General features: G+C 50.6%; 7 protein-coding genes across 7 annotated transcripts; 4 read left to right on the top strand and 3 right to left on the bottom strand.

Moving 5' to 3' along the window:
* Positions 1 to 102: 102 nt before the first annotated feature.
* Positions 103 to 1156, top strand: AA0111_g4619 (hypothetical protein; the record flags this gene model as incomplete). The annotated part of the gene is made up of 2 exons (XM_028650642.1): positions 103 to 228; positions 431 to 1156. 2 exons carry the CDS (start codon positions 103 to 105, stop codon positions 1154 to 1156), a joined length of 852 nt encoding a protein of 283 aa, XP_028508061.1.
* A 252-nt stretch (positions 1157 to 1408) lies between these two features.
* On the bottom strand, positions 1409 to 3047 carry AA0111_g4618 (hypothetical protein; the record flags this gene model as incomplete). Its single annotated transcript, XM_028650641.1, has 3 exons — positions 1409 to 2559; positions 2613 to 2951; positions 3002 to 3047. 3 exons carry the CDS (start codon positions 3045 to 3047, stop codon positions 1409 to 1411), a joined length of 1536 nt encoding a protein of 511 aa, XP_028508062.1.
* A 3125-nt stretch (positions 3048 to 6172) lies between these two features.
* On the bottom strand, positions 6173 to 7670 carry AA0111_g4617 (Histone chaperone; the record flags this gene model as incomplete). Its single annotated transcript, XM_028650640.1, has 3 exons — positions 6173 to 6720; positions 6774 to 7439; positions 7487 to 7670. 3 exons carry the CDS (start codon positions 7668 to 7670, stop codon positions 6173 to 6175), a joined length of 1398 nt encoding a protein of 465 aa, XP_028508189.1.
* A 988-nt stretch (positions 7671 to 8658) lies between these two features.
* Positions 8659 to 9588, top strand: AA0111_g4616 (hypothetical protein; the record flags this gene model as incomplete). The annotated part of the gene is made up of 2 exons (XM_028650639.1): positions 8659 to 9078; positions 9130 to 9588. 2 exons carry the CDS (start codon positions 8659 to 8661, stop codon positions 9586 to 9588), a joined length of 879 nt encoding a protein of 292 aa, XP_028507869.1.
* Positions 9589 to 10324: 736 nt separating this feature from the next.
* AA0111_g4615 (hypothetical protein) lies at positions 10325 to 13530 on the bottom strand (the record flags this gene model as incomplete). Its single annotated transcript, XM_028650638.1, has 5 exons — positions 10325 to 12083; positions 12136 to 12378; positions 12430 to 12517; positions 12563 to 13064; positions 13117 to 13530. 5 exons carry the CDS (start codon positions 13528 to 13530, stop codon positions 10325 to 10327), a joined length of 3006 nt encoding a protein of 1001 aa, XP_028508063.1.
* Positions 13531 to 15226: 1696 nt separating this feature from the next.
* Positions 15227 to 15799, top strand: AA0111_g4614 (hypothetical protein; the record flags this gene model as incomplete). Its single annotated transcript, XM_028650637.1, has 1 exon — positions 15227 to 15799. The coding sequence occupies one exon, from the start codon at positions 15227 to 15229 to the stop codon at positions 15797 to 15799; it is 573 nt and encodes a 190-aa protein (XP_028507870.1).
* A 1801-nt stretch (positions 15800 to 17600) lies between these two features.
* Positions 17601 to 20128, top strand: AA0111_g4613 (Efflux pump; the record flags this gene model as incomplete). Its single annotated transcript, XM_028650636.1, has 2 exons — positions 17601 to 18802; positions 18862 to 20128. 2 exons carry the CDS (start codon positions 17601 to 17603, stop codon positions 20126 to 20128), a joined length of 2469 nt encoding a protein of 822 aa, XP_028507958.1.
* Between the last annotated feature and the right edge of the window lie 1056 nt (positions 20129 to 21184).

Below are 21184 nucleotides of genomic sequence, written 5' to 3'. Positions count from 1 at the left end.
ATCATCTTCGAACAATCGCTCATTCAACTTCGACATATCATTGCGAAAGAGCAAGGCTTTCATTTCTGCTGGTAACAGTCTCACATCAGTCGAAAAGGAAACATGGATGATCAATGGGGAATTTCCAAGACTAACCTTGAGGCTTTTCGCATCGCGGGTCTACCACCAGACTTCTACTACATTCCAAATTTCATCAGCGCGGAAGAAGAATCGTCAATAGTGCAGAAGGTGCGTTTTTCTCTTCGCCCTAATTCCCAATTCTTTTTTCTATTCTCCAACGCATGAGATTGCAGACACAAAGCTTGCAGTTCTACTACTAACTACCCCGCCTTATTCGCTCCCTCACAACAGCCCATGGAACAATCAACACACCTAAACATCTTCACTGCACTACTCTTAAAAACTATATTTATGTAACTAATATTCCTAGATTCCAGCTCAGAGATGGACACACCTCACTCATCGGCGTCTCCAGGCTCTGCCCTCCACTCTCACTAAAAACAATACCTTGCTCGCCGCCCCTTTACCCGCTTACCTCACCAACCCCATCCTATCTCGCTTCAAAGACCTAGGAATCTTTGACCACACACCGCACGGCCAGCCAAACCATGTTCTCGTCAACGAGTATAGACCCGGTGAAGGCATCATGCCGCACGAAGACGGAGATGCGTATGCCCATGTCGTTGCGACTGTCAGTTTAGGTGCGGGGTTGTGCTTGGACGTGCTTCCTAAACCACAATCTTCCTTCAACGAAGAAGGACAGCAGGATGGGGATAATGAGGGGCAAGGAGATGGGAAGAAGGATAGGAACGAGAGGCAGGAAATCGAGCAATCCTCACCTACTAGAAACGAGGACAACCGGCAAGAAAAAATGTTGCACCTACCTACACGTATTTTTCAGGAACCCCGCTCCTTGCTCATCACGACGGGTTGTGCGTATCGGGAGCTGATGCACGGTATTTCGTCAATTGAGGTTGATGAGGAATTGAGTGAGGGAACGGTGGCGAATTGGGGATTATTGAGTCAGGAAGGAAAAGATGCGATTGCTAGGGATGGTGGCAGTAATCTCAGAGGTACAAGAGTGAGCCTAACTTATAGGGATGTGATCAAGGTTAGCACAGCAGCGAGTAGAGTGTTGGGTATGGGGAGGCGGTGATTCTAAGAATTTTTTCATCGTGCAATGACATTGCAATGGCAAAAGCCGAGTTCGTGTTTCAGAATACTTGCAATCGAGTCATCACGAGATCGGAATGGACATGGCTTGTTGAGGTGCAAAACATGATTGGTATACTTCGCTCAAACGGACAAATAAAGGAAATTACCTGCGCCTAATCATGTACATCGCTCTTCCTTTTCGGTACACTACTCCAGACACCAGAATCAGAAACCGCGTCTCTGCCTAGGCAACTCATGCCTGCTGTTCCTTAGCGGGCCTGTAGTGCCCATTCAGATCCGTGTCACTCCCATCACTCCTGCTGTTATCGCTTTGCCTCCTCTCGCCCGTAAGCTTTTCGGGCCTCTGCTGCTCCGCCAACTTCGCTGCCTTCTTCCTCCTCATCTCGCCCCAGATCGCCGCAGCAACCCAGGTAACCCACATAACACCAGCAACAACGCCGTAAGCAATCTCACCATCAGGCGAGTTACCCGCAAGCAGCAGGCCGAGTCCACCGTTGATGATACCGAGGGTTATTGCGATGCGACCAACCCAGATATGAGCGTAGGACCAGAGAGTGCGGTGACTGTACTTCTTGAAGAGGACGTGGTGCATCCAGCCTAAGATTGGTTGGAAGAAGATGAGCGCGAAGACGAGCATGCCGATGATGGCGTGGTAGCTGTCAATGTAGTGACCGCCACTGACTGGTAGAGCGAGCCAGATACCTAGACCAAACGCAGCAGTGTATGTCATGTAAGCGAAGATTTGGAACAAGGCGTGAAACCAGAGAACGCCGGGGAAGGAAGCGAGACGGATGGCGATGGATCCTGCGGGGAAGAGGATGACGAATGCGAGAGAGGCGAGGACACCGTGGGCGATGAGGTGTTTCCTCGTGTTGGGTTCGCTGGAGGAGATGGTTGTGACGCCAGAGTTGGCACCGCCGTTGTTGGGAAGCGTATCGCAGTAGGGGAGTGAGGAGTCGTCGGATTGACGTTTATCCCATGGTGCGCCGGTAGGCCAGGATGTTGGGCGCGCAGTCGGTCGGCCAGTCCACCAGTCGTCATCATCGTAGGGGGCGGTCTTGCTGGGTTTGGCTGATGATCCTGACCCTGATCCTGTTGCTGTTGCTGCGGCGCCAGAAGGGCGTTGGCGGCAGTTGGTCGGAGTTGCGCCTGATCCGCCGGTGGTACCGGAGGGGGAGGTGTTGAGAAGGGGGTTTACACTTGAGCCTCCCTTAGCGGCAGCGAACTCCCAATTGAAGACGCCTTCGCTACTGTGCTGGCGGATGGATGCAGACGTAGAGTCATCGTTCTTGGGACCCCCTGAGGATTGGTAGGCGTAGATGAAGTTGCCGCTGTTGGAGGTAAAGTCCATGGTGCCGCCGGACCAGCTGTTACAGTTGGAACCTGAATTACATGTCAATGGATGTTCGAGTTGTATGAAGGAGTATAATACTCACATCTCACGTTGGCAGTCATGACTCCATTCGAGACACCAGAGCCTTCAAGTAGCGTGACTTGCGCAGCATCATTAGGGCTAGGGGCGCTATAGCTGCTTGTCGTTCGTGGCGATAATGTCACGTTATTGCCATCTGCTGAAGTGTATACAACAAACATGTTGGAATTGGCCATGCCACTACCCTGACCGAGCGCAACCCACTCATAGCTGCTCGATGCAGATATCGAGAAAAAGATCTCTCCAGCATCGGAGGATGCTGCTGTTGCTTCGGGGATGTTGAGCCCAAAGGTTACACCGTCCGAGGGACTGGTATTGGCAACTTGGGCTGAGGCACGATAGGCTAGATGTGGTTAGTGCTATAGTACAACTCGGCTATGGCAATAGGCTTACCCAAGGCCAATAGGCCTACAGCAGACGTCTTAGTATTGCGTCTCATTTTTGATGGCCCTGAAGAACGTTGAAAGGAAATTGAAGTAAGAGATGTCAAAGGGCTCGACGCTTCGAGGCTAGTGACGCCCGGCTGAAGTGGCTTGAGAGGCGTCCCTAAAGCAAGGTAGATGACAAAGCTATTGATTTGGCGTAAGGGTAGGAGAGCCAACGAACCAATGAGACAAGGTGTTTTGAACTTGAGTAAGTGATGTTCTATCAGATATTTCTTGGTGGATGTGGACAAAGAGGTTTATAGATGGTGGAGACCGGATCGTCCGCCTTCCAAGAAGTACCACCCAAGCCCCAAGACAGATGCTGACAGAAGCATGGTCTACGTACACACACTTGGCTTAGTTTGGTGAGTAGGTATCTGTAGGCACAGTTGAACCAGCGGTATTACTGCTGATGCGTGGTTGGGCAATGCTGGCCGAATGCGGCGGCTTTGCGGAGACCCGTCACCGGCTGGGCAGACCGCAAACAACCTCAGGACATGACAACACAACTTGTGCAAGAGGTACGCGTCACAAACGCCATGAGGCGCGAACAGTGAGATACCCGAGCGAGCATGGTTGCAGGCTTATCGTGATACCAGTGAGGGTTGGCGGACTTAACGGCGGCGCTGCTTGGCCTTACGCGTAGGGGTGGCTATGTGCAGGGACAATGAAGTAACTCGCACCCGGGCGAATAGCACGTCGCGTATTTTGCAAAAGTAATGTCCCGATGCTGGGGCACGTTGGCGAAGGCGGGCATGTTGGTTCGCGTGCGGGTGATGAACGAGTGAGTTAGTAGCGAAGCCCTGAGAGGACGGACTTGGTACTCTTTGCCGTTGTGGGTCCCTGCTCATGGATGTGCCGCACGTTTCATCGTCGAAGCCGCAACTTGGTGCCTCTCAACACTCCCACTCCGCACTCCAAGACATGTCAGCAATCTGCATTCAGATCCAGACCTCGATGCCTTCGTGCTCATCGATCTGGACAGCCTTCTACAAGACCTTGGACTCAGGGCAGTCCTTGAAATTGCCTACCCCTATCGTTCGTTCCAATTACTCCTAGACTACTGCGAGATTCGGCTATTTCCACATATTACGGTCTATTGTGCCCGGTGCTATAGCTACTATTATCGAGTTGGTTCCTGCTTGGATTACTCTGCAGTGCATCTGCAGCTGCATTTTCCGGTTTCACGTGGCGCTGCATCTGTCTCGATAGGCGCAGTGGTGGCTTGCAGCCTCAGCCCTGCCCGACCGCGTCAGCTATGACAGAAGCCTTGGAATCAAGGAAGTAAAATCAACACCATCGGCGTTTCCTGGAGAGAATCACCGAGGTATCACGATGCCAAGCTGACTGCATCCTTTCAGCATACGTAGACGAAATGTTATCGATATCTCATCGAGATGACTGGATTGCATTTTGTTGATGCAATCAGCAGGCTTGACATTGAGTTGTGGCACCAAAGGTGAGCGCCCCGATCTTACACAGCAAGTGTTTCACGTTCGCATATTTTGCTTTCTGACTGTGTTTTGTGCAATTGTGCATGATTTTGTTTTCTCGCATGATTCACGATGTCTTCGCCGTTCAGCTCGACTCAGTGATTTTCTCCAGACCGACAAAGGCCCTTTTTTCACCGGCTGGGCAGTAGTATCATTAATCACGTGCTGCCATCTTGCACTGCCTCACCCAAGTTTCTTGGAGGAATTGATTTCCGAAACCATCTCAAACTACAATATACCATACGGAAAAGGCCCGACAAAAACCTGGGGTAATTACTAAGGATGAATTATCCGGTGACAGGAATATGTAATAGTGTGCGATTCAACATGGTTGGCTTGCTGCGCCACGACTCTAGAGCCACTTCACGACAACAGACACGGACAAAACTACATAATGGGTACGGCCGTAGTGGAGTCAAGCTGCCTTTAGCCGCGATCGACGCAAACGAGGTTCAACACCATGTCCAGTATCGTCGTGGTCTCTGATCCTCCGCACTTCGATCCCGAGGTCGGCTTGACGGTGCTTCTCTGTACGCGAGGTCCGTATTCAACGTATTCGATGAGTAGGTTTTCCACCTTCTTCTTCTGAACAGCTATCCGTACCACGTGGATCCATGGAGAGGCGAAGGCATTACGTGGTTCGATCGAGCGGCTCTTGCTTTGGGCAGAGATGCGACGATGGGAAGAGGAAGTCATCCCCAGTTGGACTTGATAACCCGATAACCACAGCCTCCTACTCTAGGACAACGGGTGTTAGCTAGTGTAAAGTCCGAAGAGGGAGGAAAAGCTAAAAGACGGACTTAGGAGGATCGGAGAGTGGATATGCGACGACATGAGGAAGGTGAACAAGACATGATGTTCAAACAACGACAGGAGTAGGATATCTCATGACCTTTGCCCAAACTATTTTAGCTCGACTGAAAAGTCTGCAATGCACGTTTCGATACTCCAGGACAGCTTCAGACTTTGGCATATCCAGTTCTATGGCAACTAAGTCGCAATAGCACCAGACACAGAAGCATAAGGGTATCAAGCTTCGTGTTCAGGTTGCAGGTGGCGAACTCGTTTTCCTCAGTGTTGAGTAGCTGTAGCGTTTCAGTTGCACTCTCTGGCTAAGTCTGAACCTCACCGCTAAGATCGCAGACCAGCCACGTCACAGAGCCAGCACCCGATTCAAAGAGCTTGAGCTCATCTCCCCATCTCCCCGTAGAGCATGCACAATACACTGACGATTTCGAGTCTAGTGAGGAATACTGGGAACTACGCTGCGCGGCATGCAACTAGAAGACGCACACTCGCATGGGCTTTAACAATGCGAGGGACCCAGGAATCAGACACGTGGATCATGTTGCGCGCACGTCCAAGTATATACCATTGTATGATTGGTAGTGTTCCCATAGGCAGTGTTGAATTGTTGAGACAGTAGTATCATAAGACAGCCGCAACGATAAAAAGAAGGGATGCGGATTCGGAGAAGTGAGCGTCATGATTCTCGTCTTCTTAAACGATGTACTTGGGCAGACTGAGAGGGAAATGTGAGGTGCATGCACTTTAGTTTGGAGGACGCTGTGTACGGTGAGGAGCTCATATAGAACCTGGCAGAGCGCGGTATCTCGCTCGCACGCGTACTCATGCGTGAAACATAACTAGTGTTCCATCTCATCAACATCCTCATCGCCACCAGCCTCATCATACTCAACTTCGGCTGTGTCGCCCTCCTCGTAGCCTCCCCCCTCGCCATCTTCGTCTTCACTGTCAGAGCCTGAACCCTCACTCTCGCCCTCACTTCCCGGGTCAAAGTCATCGTCCTCTTCTTCATCGTCTTCCTGGTCCTGCAACTCCCTCTCGGCCTTCTGCAGCTCGCTCTCCTCTTCCTCACCGGCAGCCTCCTCTACTGCCGCTCCGTTCTCCTTCTTGCCGCCCACCTTGTTTACGTTAAGCTTCTTTGCGCGTCTGTCCGCAGCCAGACTAGCATCTTGCAGCCCGTGTTTCTGGACGTATTCGTTTATGCCGGCAAAGTCTTGTTGGTCGAGCATGCCAAATTCGATATCGCCTGTTGGTGTGGTGAAGACGATGTTGAAGGTGTTGCGCAGGACGGCGGTGTAGGATATGCTGTTTATAGCGGCGAAGTCGAAGAATGCGAGAGGCTTCTTGAAGCCGTAGAGGATACCTACCGAGGTGAAGAACAGGTAGCCTAGAGCATGTTAGCAGAAGTTCTGGGTCGTGATTTTCGTGTGTATGACGCACCTTCCTTGCTTCCCCTGTGTGCCTTGACGTGGTATGCCTTCTCACCCTTCCTGTGACTTTCTGGTACAGCGCTGGCGAATTCGTCGGCATCTGGGAAGACGACTTCTTTTCCTGTCCCAGCTTGTATCAGGCAATGATGAATCGCCTCAGCCATGGGTCCTGGTCCTGGATCTTCGCCTTCGACTATGTTCTTGCCTGTCGCCTCCTCGAACGTCCATACTATGGGCTCTGGTGGTGAGGCCTTTAATTCGTCTGGCACGGGCGCCACTCCGTCACCGTGTAGTGGTATGACGATGAAATGGTGCTGCTTCTTGGCCTTCTCGGGTATAGGCAAACAGAAGACCTGGTCGACGTCTTTCCACGCAATGGCAAATTCGACATTGCCATTGGCGCCTACGGCTCTTATGCCGCCATCCTTCTTGTCGAGCAGTTCGAGATTGAACTTCTTTCGCTGGGGTATGGCGACGCTGACGGCTGGGTATGTTTTGAATGCTTTCGTTGCAGTACTTGTGAGACTACCTCCTGACGCTGATGCGCCGTTCTGTGGGGGGTTGCTCTCTTCGATCTTGCGTTTCTTTGTTGCTGGCTCGGCAGCAGGTTGCGAAGTTTGATTAAGAATGTAAGTCGAAATGTCGCGGAAAAGAGTACTTTGCGCGGGGTTCTGATCTGGGAGGAAATTAGTAATAGTCGGGAGTCGAATAGAGGCCACATACCTATCGCGGCGTGTACGCGCTTCCGCAGCTCATGGTTGCTAGCGAAAGCGACATCAATTTCCTGTGGATGCGGTGCGAGAGTCGGGGCAGCTGGCGCGGGTACAGGCGCAGGTGCAGGTGCAGGCGGAGTTTGCACGGGTACTATGGGTGCCGACGGCTTGTTGTTGAGCGCGGTAAAGGCCATGGCGTGTGGTTAAGGGGATTGCGTGTTGTTGGCCGACATGCCTTGCCAACGCGTCGAATCGCGACTCCTCGACAGTTAGCGCTCGGGCATGTCTGACATCACCACCGCCTTTCACCCGCCATCACCACACTCTTGTTGTCGACATATCATATCGACGTCTAAAACACGCACCTGTAAACTGTCGTGTCTTGTCATTGATTTGAACAGAGTTTTTTTCTTTCTCCAAAAACCCCATGGTATGCCACTGCACCCACCACGTCATGACATTCCCAATGGCAAAGATCCATTAGACTTCCCGCTGTCATATACATGACGCGCCATCTGATCTATCCGGCGATTACTATACTGGCCCATCATAGTAGGAGCGACACGCGTCCTCTCGATGCAAGCCATCCTGCGGGGGATCTACACACTCCATCGCGCCGTGTCCCATGCGGCACATTAGTCTATCAGCAATGATATGTGATCAAATAATGCCTCAGGCGCTTTCGGACTACGCGAACACCCAAGAAAGCTCTCTAACGCTTATCAGAGAGCGTTATTGCGACGCGGGAGAACCATCATCGGTGCAGTGGGCGGGTCGTGCGCGTTGCGCATCTCTCACACTTCCTGTCGCGACACATGCTAACAGCCAATACACGATGACCAGACCGTTTGACACCTGTCAGTCGCATTGCGATTCATCTAGAACAAGCCGGAGATGTACTCGACCGTTCAAGCAAGTCCTTGCTAGGTACCACCAAGGACCCTTCCAGCATTGACAGAACGATAAATCTCTCAGCAGAGATTATAGGTAAAGAAATCACAGTGTGGGCGACTATCCAGGCATGCAACTCTTGGGACGAATGCCTCGGCGGTGACCGAATGCTATGTAACTCTACCATGTCTCGTTGCCATCAGTCAGTCCACGTATAATTCTTCCATCCACAGCCCGCTCATATCCTATCATTACCTAGCCGGGAAAGGTAGAGATAAAATCACAACCAATATGACGAAAGTCAACTTCACCCTCCCACCGGCAGCCAACAAAGTCACATCGCTCTTCCAATCCAAGAAAAATGTCCCACCAGTTTTCAATCAGCCACTCAATACTAGTTCATGCCCGCATCATCGTATTGCAAGGCTACTGTATAGTGTCTTCCTTTCCTTGTTACTCATAATCGCCATTCCAGTCATCACGCTCAAGGCGTTGACCTACAGCTTCATCGAAGACAACCGTCGGACGGGATTCACCTTCCAAACCACAAGAAAAGATGGCGAGCCAGGCGACGCCATCATTATGGCCGCTCTACCGAGAATGCTCTACGCAATACCAGCCAAGTTGGCCATTATCGCTGCTACCCTTAGTATATGTCTGGCTGCAGCACACCTCGGACTCGTAGTCACGGACTGGAAAATGGGCAAGCGGGTACGCACTGTTGCTATATAGTAGAGGTGACTAATGCTAATGACTCGATAGACACAATCATACGCCTTCCGTCGCAACATAATGTTCCTGCACATCACCAACGCCATCCTCGTTCTCTTCGCTCTAGTCTCCATCTTCGTCACCCACAAAAACACCTCGCATTTCCGCGAGGGCTTCGTCAACTTCCGCGCTTCTCGCATGAACGATACAGCTGCAACCCAAGAGACCTTCTTTCGCTATAACTTTGGTACTTTCGATCTCGAGACTTGGGCGTGCGAACTGCAAGATGTTGGAGGTGCTGCCATGGTGCGAGAGGATTACAGTAAGCAATGCGCAGTTGAGGTTGCCGGTCGTGCCGTCATGGTGCCTTTTGTGGTCATTGCTTGGGCTGTGGCTGCAGTCGGCCTTTGGGGCTTTGTGGGAGGCGGACGCAGAGGGCCAGATGGTGAGCGTATGAAGACTGAGGAAGTCGGCCTTGAAATGGGTAAGATGAATGCTACGGACGACTGAGCTGTTTGCCGTTGCGAAGTTTCCTTCTCGGCATGTCTGGTGTTTGGTAATGGTCTCTTTGCGTCTTTACTGCTAATATCGTTTCTTCGTCTCGTTACTTCGCCCTCACACGACAGCGATGATACCCTTACTTACTACTGCTTTTCGCATGCAGCCTTTTTGCTGGTCAAATTTGCAGTTCCCTTTGCTTTTCTCAAGTCAAACGTCGCCAAGTGCTGGGGCGTTTCATATTACTTTTATCGCAAAGCATAATGTCGAGTTCAATATACACCAGCTTTTTATCTTATTGTCGCTATGTCTGGACCACTTCTCTTTCTGATGCGTTCGCTCCATGGGACAATAATGATAGGTGATCCGCGTAGGGTTGTCGAAAACAGTTGGCTGGTTTTGCACTGCGAATTTTAAGATGGGTGGGCGAAATACATTCCCCTCCAACACCACACTGATCACGATCATGTCCTGAAGACGACTACAAGACAAACGCGAGTTTCTGGACTTGGATATTGATATCAAGAATAAGTCGATTTTATCCCTTACCCTTTTCCATCCCTCACCACTGACAGTGCGAATAGAAAATACAGTTCCAGCTCTCCCCAATAATAGAAAGCTGGGAACCGTAAATGTAAGCGAGCTCGTCCCATCCACACTCCCACCAAATTGGCCCTTCAAACCATTCCCCGATAAGCGAATTTGTCCTGCACCCTCACCATACACGCACGTACACACAAAAGGCAACTCAGCCCATCGTCACCCTCGAGTGAGAAGCGAGCGAACCATAGCTGCTAGGAAGAAACACTGGAGCCACGGTCGGAGTAGCAAGACTCGACACTTCTGGCGTCGCTTGGAGTGTTACGTCTCGTTTCATGGTTTCGTATACAGTTTTGATGCGAAGGGTGGGTTGCGTCATGGGTGCGGCCTCACCACCGACATCGTACACAGTCTTGATGCGAAGAGCTGCTTGGGTCGTAGGTATGGCTCCGCCACCAAAAGCGTTTGGCGCACCAGTTGCAGAACTGCCAGGAGTGTGTGTCTGCTTCATCCTGCCCTTGACAGTCGTCGTCCTAGATGTGACGCCCTTATCGAAGCACGAGATGCCGTGTTGACCTGCTTTACCATTTCCACCGCAGATACAATCCTGTCGCCGATTCTGGCGATTGTGTTCCTCTTCAAATTTCTTCATGTTCCCGTCTTTTTCGGGAGTGGGTTCCTTGTCTTTTGCTGTCTCACCACCTGAGATTTTGCCATCTGGGCCTTTGTCGCCTGGGGTGGTGCCGTTTTGAGGTTTGTCGTCTTGAATGAAGTCCGCGTATTCGTCTTCGTCTTCGCCGACCTCTTCTTCCTCCTCTTCTTCGTCCTCATCTGAGATCTCGTCCCCATCAGGGTACTCGCAAATGTCATGTGCTGATTGCTCAAAACACCAGTCATCACCAGCGTAGCAGCCGTGTTCGCTGGCTCGGACAGATGAGTCAACATTGTATCCATAGTTCTGCTCGTGGATCACGTAAACCGTGTCGACGATGCAGTATGGTCCGTTGCACTCGCCCTGTCGCGTTATGTTCTTGGGAGTATTCTTAGGGTATCGTGTTTCATGAGCGACGAATTCAGATGTAGCTTGGACGATGGGCTCTCGGGTGGGTGTTGGGGTGCAAGAGTTAGGTATAGATGAAGCTGATGAACTTGTCTTTGGCGGATTGCTGAGTTGCGGTTGCCCTAGTGGGTGAGACTTATGCGGTTTGGTGTCGCAGCGGCCATTCCAAGCCTTCTTCATGTGCTTCGCTGGCTCCTCCTCTTCATCAAGTCTCAGTAACGCCTTCCAACTCGTGCTCAACTTTTCGCAGCTTTTGCACTTCTTCCCGTAGTTGTCAAAGTTATACATCCCGCCGTCCTTGATGAACTTCTTTGTGTATGCGAAGGTCCAGTTGGTAGGTTGGTCCCAGGATGTTGCATCTGTCGAGTTGGGACCATCGCATTGGCAAGGAGCGTTGTTGTTCTTCGTGCTGTTCACGTCGGAGATTGCCTCGCCTAGCCAGCTGTGACATATCGGAATGTCAAAGCCATCGGGAACGTTGCCGTAATCTGTCAGATGTGGTATCGCTCCTGGGGCAAGATCATTCGTGGGGTTCAACTCAGATGGGCTTGTGGCGTTCACCCCTTCAGCATATACCTCCGGTGGTTCAGGAGCTGTAGGCTCGTCGCGACATCCGAGTTCCTCTTGCTTGTCACGATGCGGATACCATACCTCCCCTCGCCAAAGCGCGGATCTAACTACGTCAGTCTCGTACAGACCATGAAATCCTTCTTCGCTTGTGAGAAATTCCCATCCCGGAGGACTTCGTGTCTTCTTATCGTCGTAGTTGGACATTGCGTAAGTCCAGTATGATCTGTTGGGACGTTCTTCAAGGCACACTTTGTTGGACCTTGGTCCCCGGTTGTCTTGGTCGCAGTTTTGACCAGAAGGAGTAAGACTCTCAACGATGTATACGCCCTCAATTTTCCTGTCAAAATTAGCCACTACTCACAAAATGTGGTTGGAAATGCAGCACATACCAAAGGGCGCTTATGATGGTAGCGTAGGACTTCATCCCAATTACAAATTGAATCCAGGCCCGAAAGTAAACGTTGGCACCAAAGAAAAAGTCCTTCTCGAATAGATCGACGATGTTATGGCCATTGTGCGTTTCGTAGCCCAAGGAAAGGAGTGCCATCCCTTCCAGCGCTTCGTCAACTGCAAAGGTGTCGAGCTCAACCAAAGCCGCACGTACAGAGTCCAGAGTCTTTTCGAACCCGTGGCTGCGTGTCATTAGCGTTTCTTCTCGGGCATGTATATCGGCTCTGACTTACAGATCCTTCTTGTGGTTGATCTCCTTGACCACTTCCTTGGTCAAACCTTGCATACCTAGCCAACCTCCGCTGGTAATTGTCCACAGCTCTATCTTGTGTTAGACAGATGCTTCGCACTTTAATCAAAACTTACTCTGTGAATTTTCGATTGACTTTTCGCGAAGTAGGCCATCGCCGGGTTTCCTGCGGCTCGCAAATTTTGCAAGCCTGCTAGCGTTTGGGAATTTGTTACTCATCGCACTTAGACCCCGCTGCCATTTGTTGGCAAGACTTTGTGCTCTAGGGAACTTGTTGAACATAGCTGTAAGAGTTCCTGGCCTATAATTTAGGATGTTGGCAGCCGTGGTAAACAGTTGGAAGACAGCTGTGATGATGCTAAAAGCCAGTTCCATTTGTTGTATGCGTTTCTGCCTTTTCTCCTCCTTCTTGACTGCTGCATCCTGCTGCTCATCTGCATACGTGAACATTGCTGTGAGCCGATCTAAGTCCTCGACGATGTGTCTGTAGTGGTCCTGGGTCGCTTCGCTCCTGATGTGAAATGAATGATCGAGTCCAGAAACAAATTCGAAGAACAACATGGCTGCCCGTCTTTCATCAGCAGTGTTGTTCATACCAATATCATTGCAACTTGGGGACTAATAGTGCCATTAGCGCACGTAGACTCCAAATCCGAAGTAGAGTACTCACTTTGCACATGCCGAGGCCATCGCAGAGCATGCTACTAGGTGGCACACTGGGGGCGTATCGCTTTGCCATATATGCAGGAAACGTCAACTCGTCGGAAGCAAGCTTATATTTGCTCCCCTGTAGTCTCTTGTAGGTCCGGAAGTGTTTCCTCAAAAACTTCGCGCCGACGTGCCTATGTCTTCTCCAAAGCTCTTCGGTGATCCTAGGAAGGCCTGGACAACCACTTATCCATTCATGTGTACCCTGATCTTCATTGAAGTTACAATAAGGATTGTGTGCACAATCCAGGTTATCGCGGTCCGCCTCTGAGAATTCGAGTCCTTGTGAAGTGAGATTTGACCAAGTGACGCTCGTAGATGCATTGACGACATCGAAGACGTGAAAGATGGCTTGTATCCACGCAAAGAGTCGCATGATAGAAAGCTTCTATACGCGCAGTAAGACTAGTGAGAAACGACTTTACGGTTGGAGAGGTATTGACCAAGTATTGATGGAGTGGAACTTGCGTCGCTACCCCCTTGTCTTGGTAAGAGTAGGACGGGATTCAAAGTAGATGTTGAAGAAAACCACCACTAGTACGTTACTCAGCGAGTGTTCATATACTTGCGAGCTCTTCCAACGAACATTATCTATCTGGTTAGAACGTCAACACATTACCCAGGTATTAGTCGATCTGATCGACCAAGGACAATCTTCAACCACACGTCACGATCACGAGCTTGAGAGCTAACGAAACATTATTGTTGGCTGTCTACTCAGTGTCTCTCTCCCTGAGGGGTCCATCCACTATGACTAGATACGACGACAGTGCTAAAGGGCTTTCTAGGCACCAAGAGAACTAGCCTCCCTTCTCTGACTAGCCTTTCTTGTTATGTCGAGAAGCACATATCGAAGATGGATGAGAGTGTCTCTCTTGATATGGAGGGTACTTCAATCAGGTTTGGAGTGCCGAACCGTATCGTCATCTCTGAGAAATATTCCCAAGCTTTGCTCAAGTCCTGCTTCACGAGTAGCTCATCAGGCAATAATCTGTACATGTTTTGGAACATGTACTAAGTTTGATGAGAAACCGACAGGGCAAATACGTGCTTGAGATAATCGAGCCTACAGGATTCGCATACTATTACATGTTCAACTTGTTACAAGTACATCATCGGGTAATCTGGAGATATGCGGTCGTCGCCACCTCCACCGTCGGAGTAACACGTAATCATTTTTTGTCTGTCCGAAAACCCGGTATCTCCAACAAGCAGACTTGACGCAATCGTTCTAGCCCTCTAAGCCGTTTCTGTCGATAAACTTCACCTTCACCTTCATCAGTGATGAGATTCGCATCAATGTAGCTGTCATGTCTGCTGTCATGTCTGCTGTCATTAATTATCTCAGGCACTGCTCTGCTTCAGCACAAGTACAATGATCGGTTATTCTCATAAATCCAATCGTTATGATACGTCAGCCTTAAAGCGACCGAGACCCCGACCGCGTTTAGACAACGAAAGGCGATCTGATTCGTGTGTGATTACCACTACATGTTGACTAGTCCTGATCGAGAACCAAGGCATATCCAAGTCCGTACTCGCCCGCTGTACTATAAGCCCCTTCGACGAACCTCCATTGGGGCGGATGATCGATTGGGGAAGCGAGAAGATTACAGCTACGAACGATACGAGTTCATTCGACCCAGACTCTCACTTCACGGGTCTCGAATTCCGAAAGATGGGGCCAGTAGATAAGAGTTCCTATAAGAATGAAGTCTAGTTCGACCATAAGTGATTGCCAACCCACATTTCCACTTCAAGCCTTCATTCGATCCACTTTACAACCACGTCCAGCAACTACAATCCTCGCACGGAAGTTACCAGCAACAGCTCTTCATCATACCCTACCATGTTCTTTCAACACTTTCTCGTACTCTTCTATGTGTTCATTGCCGCCACTGCAAGCATAGTCCCTCTTATCAACACTGCATCATTGGTATGACTTCGCTATCTACTATCTTGTGGTTTCATTCTGACACTCATACTTTAGCAGACCGCCAACGCTGCGTCTGAAGCGCATGCATCCGCGGCCACTTTTGTTCCTGCAGTCAGCAGTTCTTTCGACTTCAAGGATGATGATTACTGATTCATCCCAGGCTGCTCGACAAGATTCCTTGAGCGATGAACAAACCGCTATGGACAACTTAGATGCTAACACCTTTGTCCTCTCCGCAAACGACCCCCAAGAACCGCAGGCGAGGTACAGAGAGTATACACTTCAACAAGACCTTTTAGCGTGCAACAAGCAGTACGGGGTTGACCCAACTCCAATCGCAAGCCAGTCTTCCATCGGTACGACCCCGCTTAAGGACGTCAGGTTCACACAATGCCAACAAGCCCTCATCGAATGCGCCCAGAAGGCTCTGGATGAGCACAAGTTGTCCAGCGAGAGCTGGCCTCTTGCCGACCCCTTGGAAAGGCCCGTCTTGAGGACCAACATGCTCGAACGCGGCATGGTCAAGTGTCTCCGTGTAGCCGCCTCAGACACCAAGAAAGTCTTCACGCTTTCCGACATGACAGAGAAAGAGTTCGAGGTTTACGGAACAGTTGCAATGTGCAACAAACATCTCATCTTGTGCTTCGAAGACATCTCAGGACTATATGACGACAAGGTAGCTGAGTGGGACGAAGATCACCCTCAGTGATCAGTGGGCCTCTCTGTTCTCATGGCACCGGCAATGATACCGCAATCCGGCACACTCTCTTGTGGTGAGACAAGATGGTGATGAAAGGGTATCTGGCGCATATTAAAGATCATTTGAAGGACGGAAGGACGCTCATTAGGAAACATGTACTCTCCTCCAATGACTTAGCTGTCATCACGTTGTTAGGGAATTCCCCAACTCGTAAGCTGTCCATCCAATGATATGGTTCTCTTCGTATCTGATACCGGAATCACTGTTTTCATTACGTGTTCGATGTTGTGATCTCACAGCCTGTTCATCATGGCACCTGCATCAACTCAAAGGATGACAAGTGAGCTGTACCCCCCTTTTTGATGTCTATCGTGAACCCACTGTAAAATACTTTACCCTGCGTCATGTCGCAGCATAGGCTCGTCGTCCCGATTTTGCTTTTGCCAATCTTTCTTGCCATTCTTGGTTCAGGGGCGCCGTTTGCTTTTGCGGCAATCTCCACTGTGTCCCTGTTGAACATCAATGCACCCCGCAAACTAGTTGCAAGTTCGCAAAGCTAGGTGTCTTTGAAACTGTACCTGCGTCTTTTGGTGAGTATGCATTGAGGGCACTACGGGTAGGGCTTGTTTGCCTCAAGTGGGCCCCCTTGAGAAGATCATGGGGATCCTCCACATTGAAGTTTCGCATCTAGAACTTCTCTGCTTTAGGAGGCGAAGCTTCGTCATCCGAAATGGTCAGTTGAAAGTATACGTATTTCGCGCGGAGTCAGACCCAAACGATGAGGTCATGACGATGCGCTGCGCGAAAGATCCAGGTCGATGTGCAGCTAGAGTATGAGAGCACTGTGGAGACTGGATTATCTGAATGACGAACCATGGCCACTTTGTACTTACAATTAGAGACCTCCTGCAACGATTGCATGATGACTTTGCTCTGGTCGGGACAAGCAAATAGGCATCGCGATCGGATGATGCGTATAGGATATCACGCTGACTGTACCTCCTCTCACGCTAAGCCTCGCCCTCTTTCTTTTTCTCCACTTTCTCATCGCCAACATCGTCCACCAGCTTTTCGGAAAAGCTGAGACGTCACTTCACATCATGTTCCATTCCTAGCATCATATTCACCTTGCAAAGGAACCGATTCATCAGGCGTCTCAAATGTCGCTCAGGTTGTCTCAGCAGAGATCAGTGATCTGGCAATACCGCTCGGCTCCCCAGCGTCATCACCGAGCACCGATCATCTATCGCTGGCTGACTTTGCATAATCTTGCACAGAACACGAGAGTTACTGCAGTGCAAGCATGCAGGATAGTGAGGCTACCCACCTCTGACAGCTCAGGGTCCATTAGACTCTTATTAATAGACGCCATCGGATGAGCAAGAAAAGTGTGTGGCGTAGAGCCAAGCCGTACAACGTCGGTGTTTTAGAAGATGGCGCTCCGATGCTTTTGGAGGTTGTGGATGGTGTGTGAGAAAGACGTCGTATTCGTCAGAAGTCATCGCCGTCTTACTGCACCGTTGCGCTTTGCTGGTCGTGCTGCGGATGCGACTGCGGAATGTTTCTTGGTCTACTAGATGTGTTACTGAGATGTGCTTCTTGTTTTGACTGTTAATGCGAACAACTGAAGCATACTGATGCCTATAATACTCTTCACCCCTATAGCCCATAGCCGTATATCTCTGAATCTTGTTACTCGCTCATCACCTTGGACCTCTCGTACATTTGGCTGCAAGCAATATATCAGGCTTCAGCGCACGCGCCCCATATATCCGGATTGATAACCACGGCTTACAGTCGAATTGGGACAATGGCGGCACCTCCTCCGTATATACCGAAGTTCCGAGGGGCGCGCCCAGCCTATTCCATCATATCAACGCTATCGTCTCGTCCGTCCACTCACGAGCTCACAGAAGTGAGATGGCACGGACACACCGATGCCGAAGAACGCGACCTGATCTCTAATATCCTCCAAGATTTGGCCGATAACTGCGAAACGGCGTTTGAACGAGCACACACCGAAGCACAAGAAGGCACCGCCGCGTATATCTCTTACAACGCAAGAGAAGAAGATCTGGCACAGTCAAAACCATATCAGCAGAGACGAGAAGTCGCTACTTCATACACTACCAATAACTTACGAGAAGATCTACACGAAATTCGACCCTTCCTTCGGGAAAGCACTCTAATGGCGTTAGAGGGAATACTGCGGCTGAATGAGGCCAACGAAGCGAACGGAGCCGGACACCGCAACACGATAAGAAGAGTTTCAACATCCGAGGACGGCGACCATGTGCCAGTGATAATGGATCCATACCAGGCCTCAAATTATTCAACCCCCACAAGCTTCAAATTCGACGACGACGTTATGGACTCGCCTCTCAGTCCACCACTGAAAAACATGCACAGAAACCTCCACAAAAGTCATCTTTGGGACGCGAGTTCGGCGAACGATGAGCCTCTCAGCCCACCGATAGTAGCGGACATCGAACGGCAAAGAGGAGTGAAGACGACGCCATCTCCATACCCATCTACAGCAAAAACAGTAGTCATAATGCTGTCACTATACATCTCGATCTTCCTAGTCGCTCTCGACAGGACCATCATCGGCCCAGCGATACCTGCCATAACAAACGAATTCGACAGCATTGGCGACATTGGATGGTACGGTAGTGCGTACATGCTCACAGCAGCCGGCTTCATCCTGCTATACGGAAGGATATACACCTTCTTTCCCACAAAACCAGTCTTCCTATCCGGCATTTTTCTTTTTGAGTTGGGGAGCATTGTTTGTGGTGCAGCACACAGCAGCAACATGCTCATCGTTGGACGCGCTATTGCAGGCCTAGGAAGTAGTGGTATCTTCACTGGTGCGATCTTGATCATGCTCAACACAGTGCCGCTTGCCAAGCGGCCCATGCTGCAGGGTCTCTTTGGCGCATGCTTCGGCGTTGCAAGTGTGGCTGGTCCCTTGTTAGGCGGAGCGTTCACCAGCAGCAGCGCAACTTGGAGGTCAGTAATACGCTTAGACGAATCGCATGTGAGACATATACTGACTTCATACCTCGCAGGTGGTGCTTTTACATCAACCTACCACTCGGTGGCATTACCATACTTGCAGTATGCTTTTTGCTAAACCTCGAAGAAAAGAAGCCGCAATTCGAGACATGGGGAGAGACGATAAAACATCTGGACCCGCTGGGTACCGCGTTGTTCCTTCCATCGATCACCTGTCTCTTGTTGGCCTTAGAGTGGGGTGCAGCGGAGTACCGTTGGAACTCACCACGTATCGTTGTGCTTCTCATCGCCTTTATAATTCTTCTAATAGCCTTCATATTTTGGCAATTCGTTACTCGAAACACCACGGCGACGTTGCCAGCACGCATCGTCTTCCAGAGGAGCGTCGCATTTGGAAGTGCCTCACAGTTCTGCGTAGGCGCGACCATGCTCACGGTGTCCATTTACATCCCTCTCTGGTTCCAGGCCATCAAAGGTGCCTCGGCCATGCAATCCGGTATCAACACCATTCCCCTTGTGCTCTCAGTTGTCGTCGGCTCGATCATGTCTGGCGGGTTTGTACAGCGCATCGGATACTACACTCCTTTCATGATTCTCGGCTCTCTGTTCATGGCCATTGGTGCCGGCCTCATCACCACATGGTCTGTGGATACCAACAACAGTATCTGGATCGGGACCCAGATAGTTACAGGCTTTGGGGTCGGTTGCACCATGCAGCACCCAAATATAGCCGTACAAACCGTGCTAGATAAACCCGATGTTCCCATTGGTACGGCAGTCCTCTCGCTTTTCCAGACGCTCGGTGGAGCAGTCTTCACAGCTGTGGGACAAAACCTCTACATAGACAAGTTCTCTGCCGGCCTGGAACGAATCGGAGGTCTAAATCCTCAACGCATCTTAGCCGCAGGAGCCACAGACCTGACGACGGGTTTTACTCCAGCAATCAAACGAATGATACTGGCAGCCTACAACGACTCGCTGACTCATGGGACATTCTTTGCGGCACTCATCATCGCTTGCCTTGCAATACCAGCCGCTCTAGGCATGGAATGGCGCAGCGTGAAAGAAAAGTCGGACACGCCTGTACGGCGCGATGATGAGAAGCGGGACCAACAAGCATACCAGCCCCGCAGTATCTTGAAGACACCAGGCACTGGTGCAGGTCGACAAGAAGCGAACAAGGTGTCGTTGAAAGCGCCACCTCCAGCTTGGGTGAAGACGTTCCGACAAAGCGGTCAATTTTCGTCGTACTTAACGGCGAAGATTAACCCCGACCTCCGTGATCAATTAGGCGTGGGTGGAAAGCAGGATCGTGGGTGACGAAGCGATGGATTTCTTTCCGGAATTAGATCTATGGATGAATGCGAGGTCTTCTAGCGTGTGATGATGATAGGGCAGATGCCTCACCGCGTCGTATCTCTGCCAATAATGCATAATGTATTAACTTTGACAACCGATTGAACTGCATCTTTTGCTAGTGAAGTGCAATCTTTGGCCCTGACTCTTTTCGCGCAAGACTGGGAGATGATCGAAAGCTTCTGAGATAGCCGTGCGTCATCCTGGCTCTTTCTGGGGTGCACACCTCGGAGCTCATCCGCGCAGCTAATCAAACACGAGGATAAGCGAAGCCACCATGACATGGCACAGATCATCCCACGTCTAAGATGATAAACAAGCAAAGCCGAGCTTGAGCGAAGCTTGATAACCAAATGCATCTCCTGGTCCCCACCCTACGAGACCATTTCCGGTGCCTTTACGTGATCGAGGACTGGTATCAGTTTCGCTATCGCATTACGAGATACAACTGTTCAGTAGGTGCAGACGCCATGTCGCTGTGTAGCCGTTTCCGTCGCGGTTGAAGCGAAGCTCGGTGGCTTGGTACGAAAATAGGTGCGGCCATCCTGGTCAGCTCCGATATTGTACGTACACTATTGGCTGTTTACGGATCCAAAGCCTGCTTACACCGACCGTCACGTCGTATCCGTCTGCTGTGCAAGCAGTATTGACCAAGAACACGTCTCGCAACACGTCAAAGGCATTGCTGAACGCCTCGTTTCGCTATGCAAAGGTGGTCAGCATATTGCAACTAGCGGGAGGTTGCGCCTGCTATGTCAGAGTCTCGAACGCATTCACCGGTCCGATTCCGTGAAGGACCGAACGCAATCTGGATAACATCGCACCTCTTACGGTTCCCCGCAGCTATCGCGAGACGTAGCATGGCGTGGCCATGAAGCTGGGTCGGGCGTGAGTGTTGCACAGCGATAGTCGAAGGTTTCATTCGTATTTTGAGCTGAGGCTGACCAGCCCACGGTGCAGTAAGAACGAGCCGCAGCTGTGCTGCACGGCTCATACCGATCGCTGTCGTTTCGGAGATCA

The sequence above is a fragment of the Alternaria arborescens genome (genome assembly GCF_004154835.1).
Source record: "Alternaria arborescens strain FERA 675 chromosome Unknown contig_8, whole genome shotgun sequence".
Taxonomy (NCBI): Eukaryota; Fungi; Ascomycota; class Dothideomycetes; order Pleosporales; family Pleosporaceae; genus Alternaria; species Alternaria arborescens.
The sequence above is the reverse complement of the archived record's forward strand: the minus strand, read 5'-3'. Positions and strand labels throughout refer to the sequence as shown.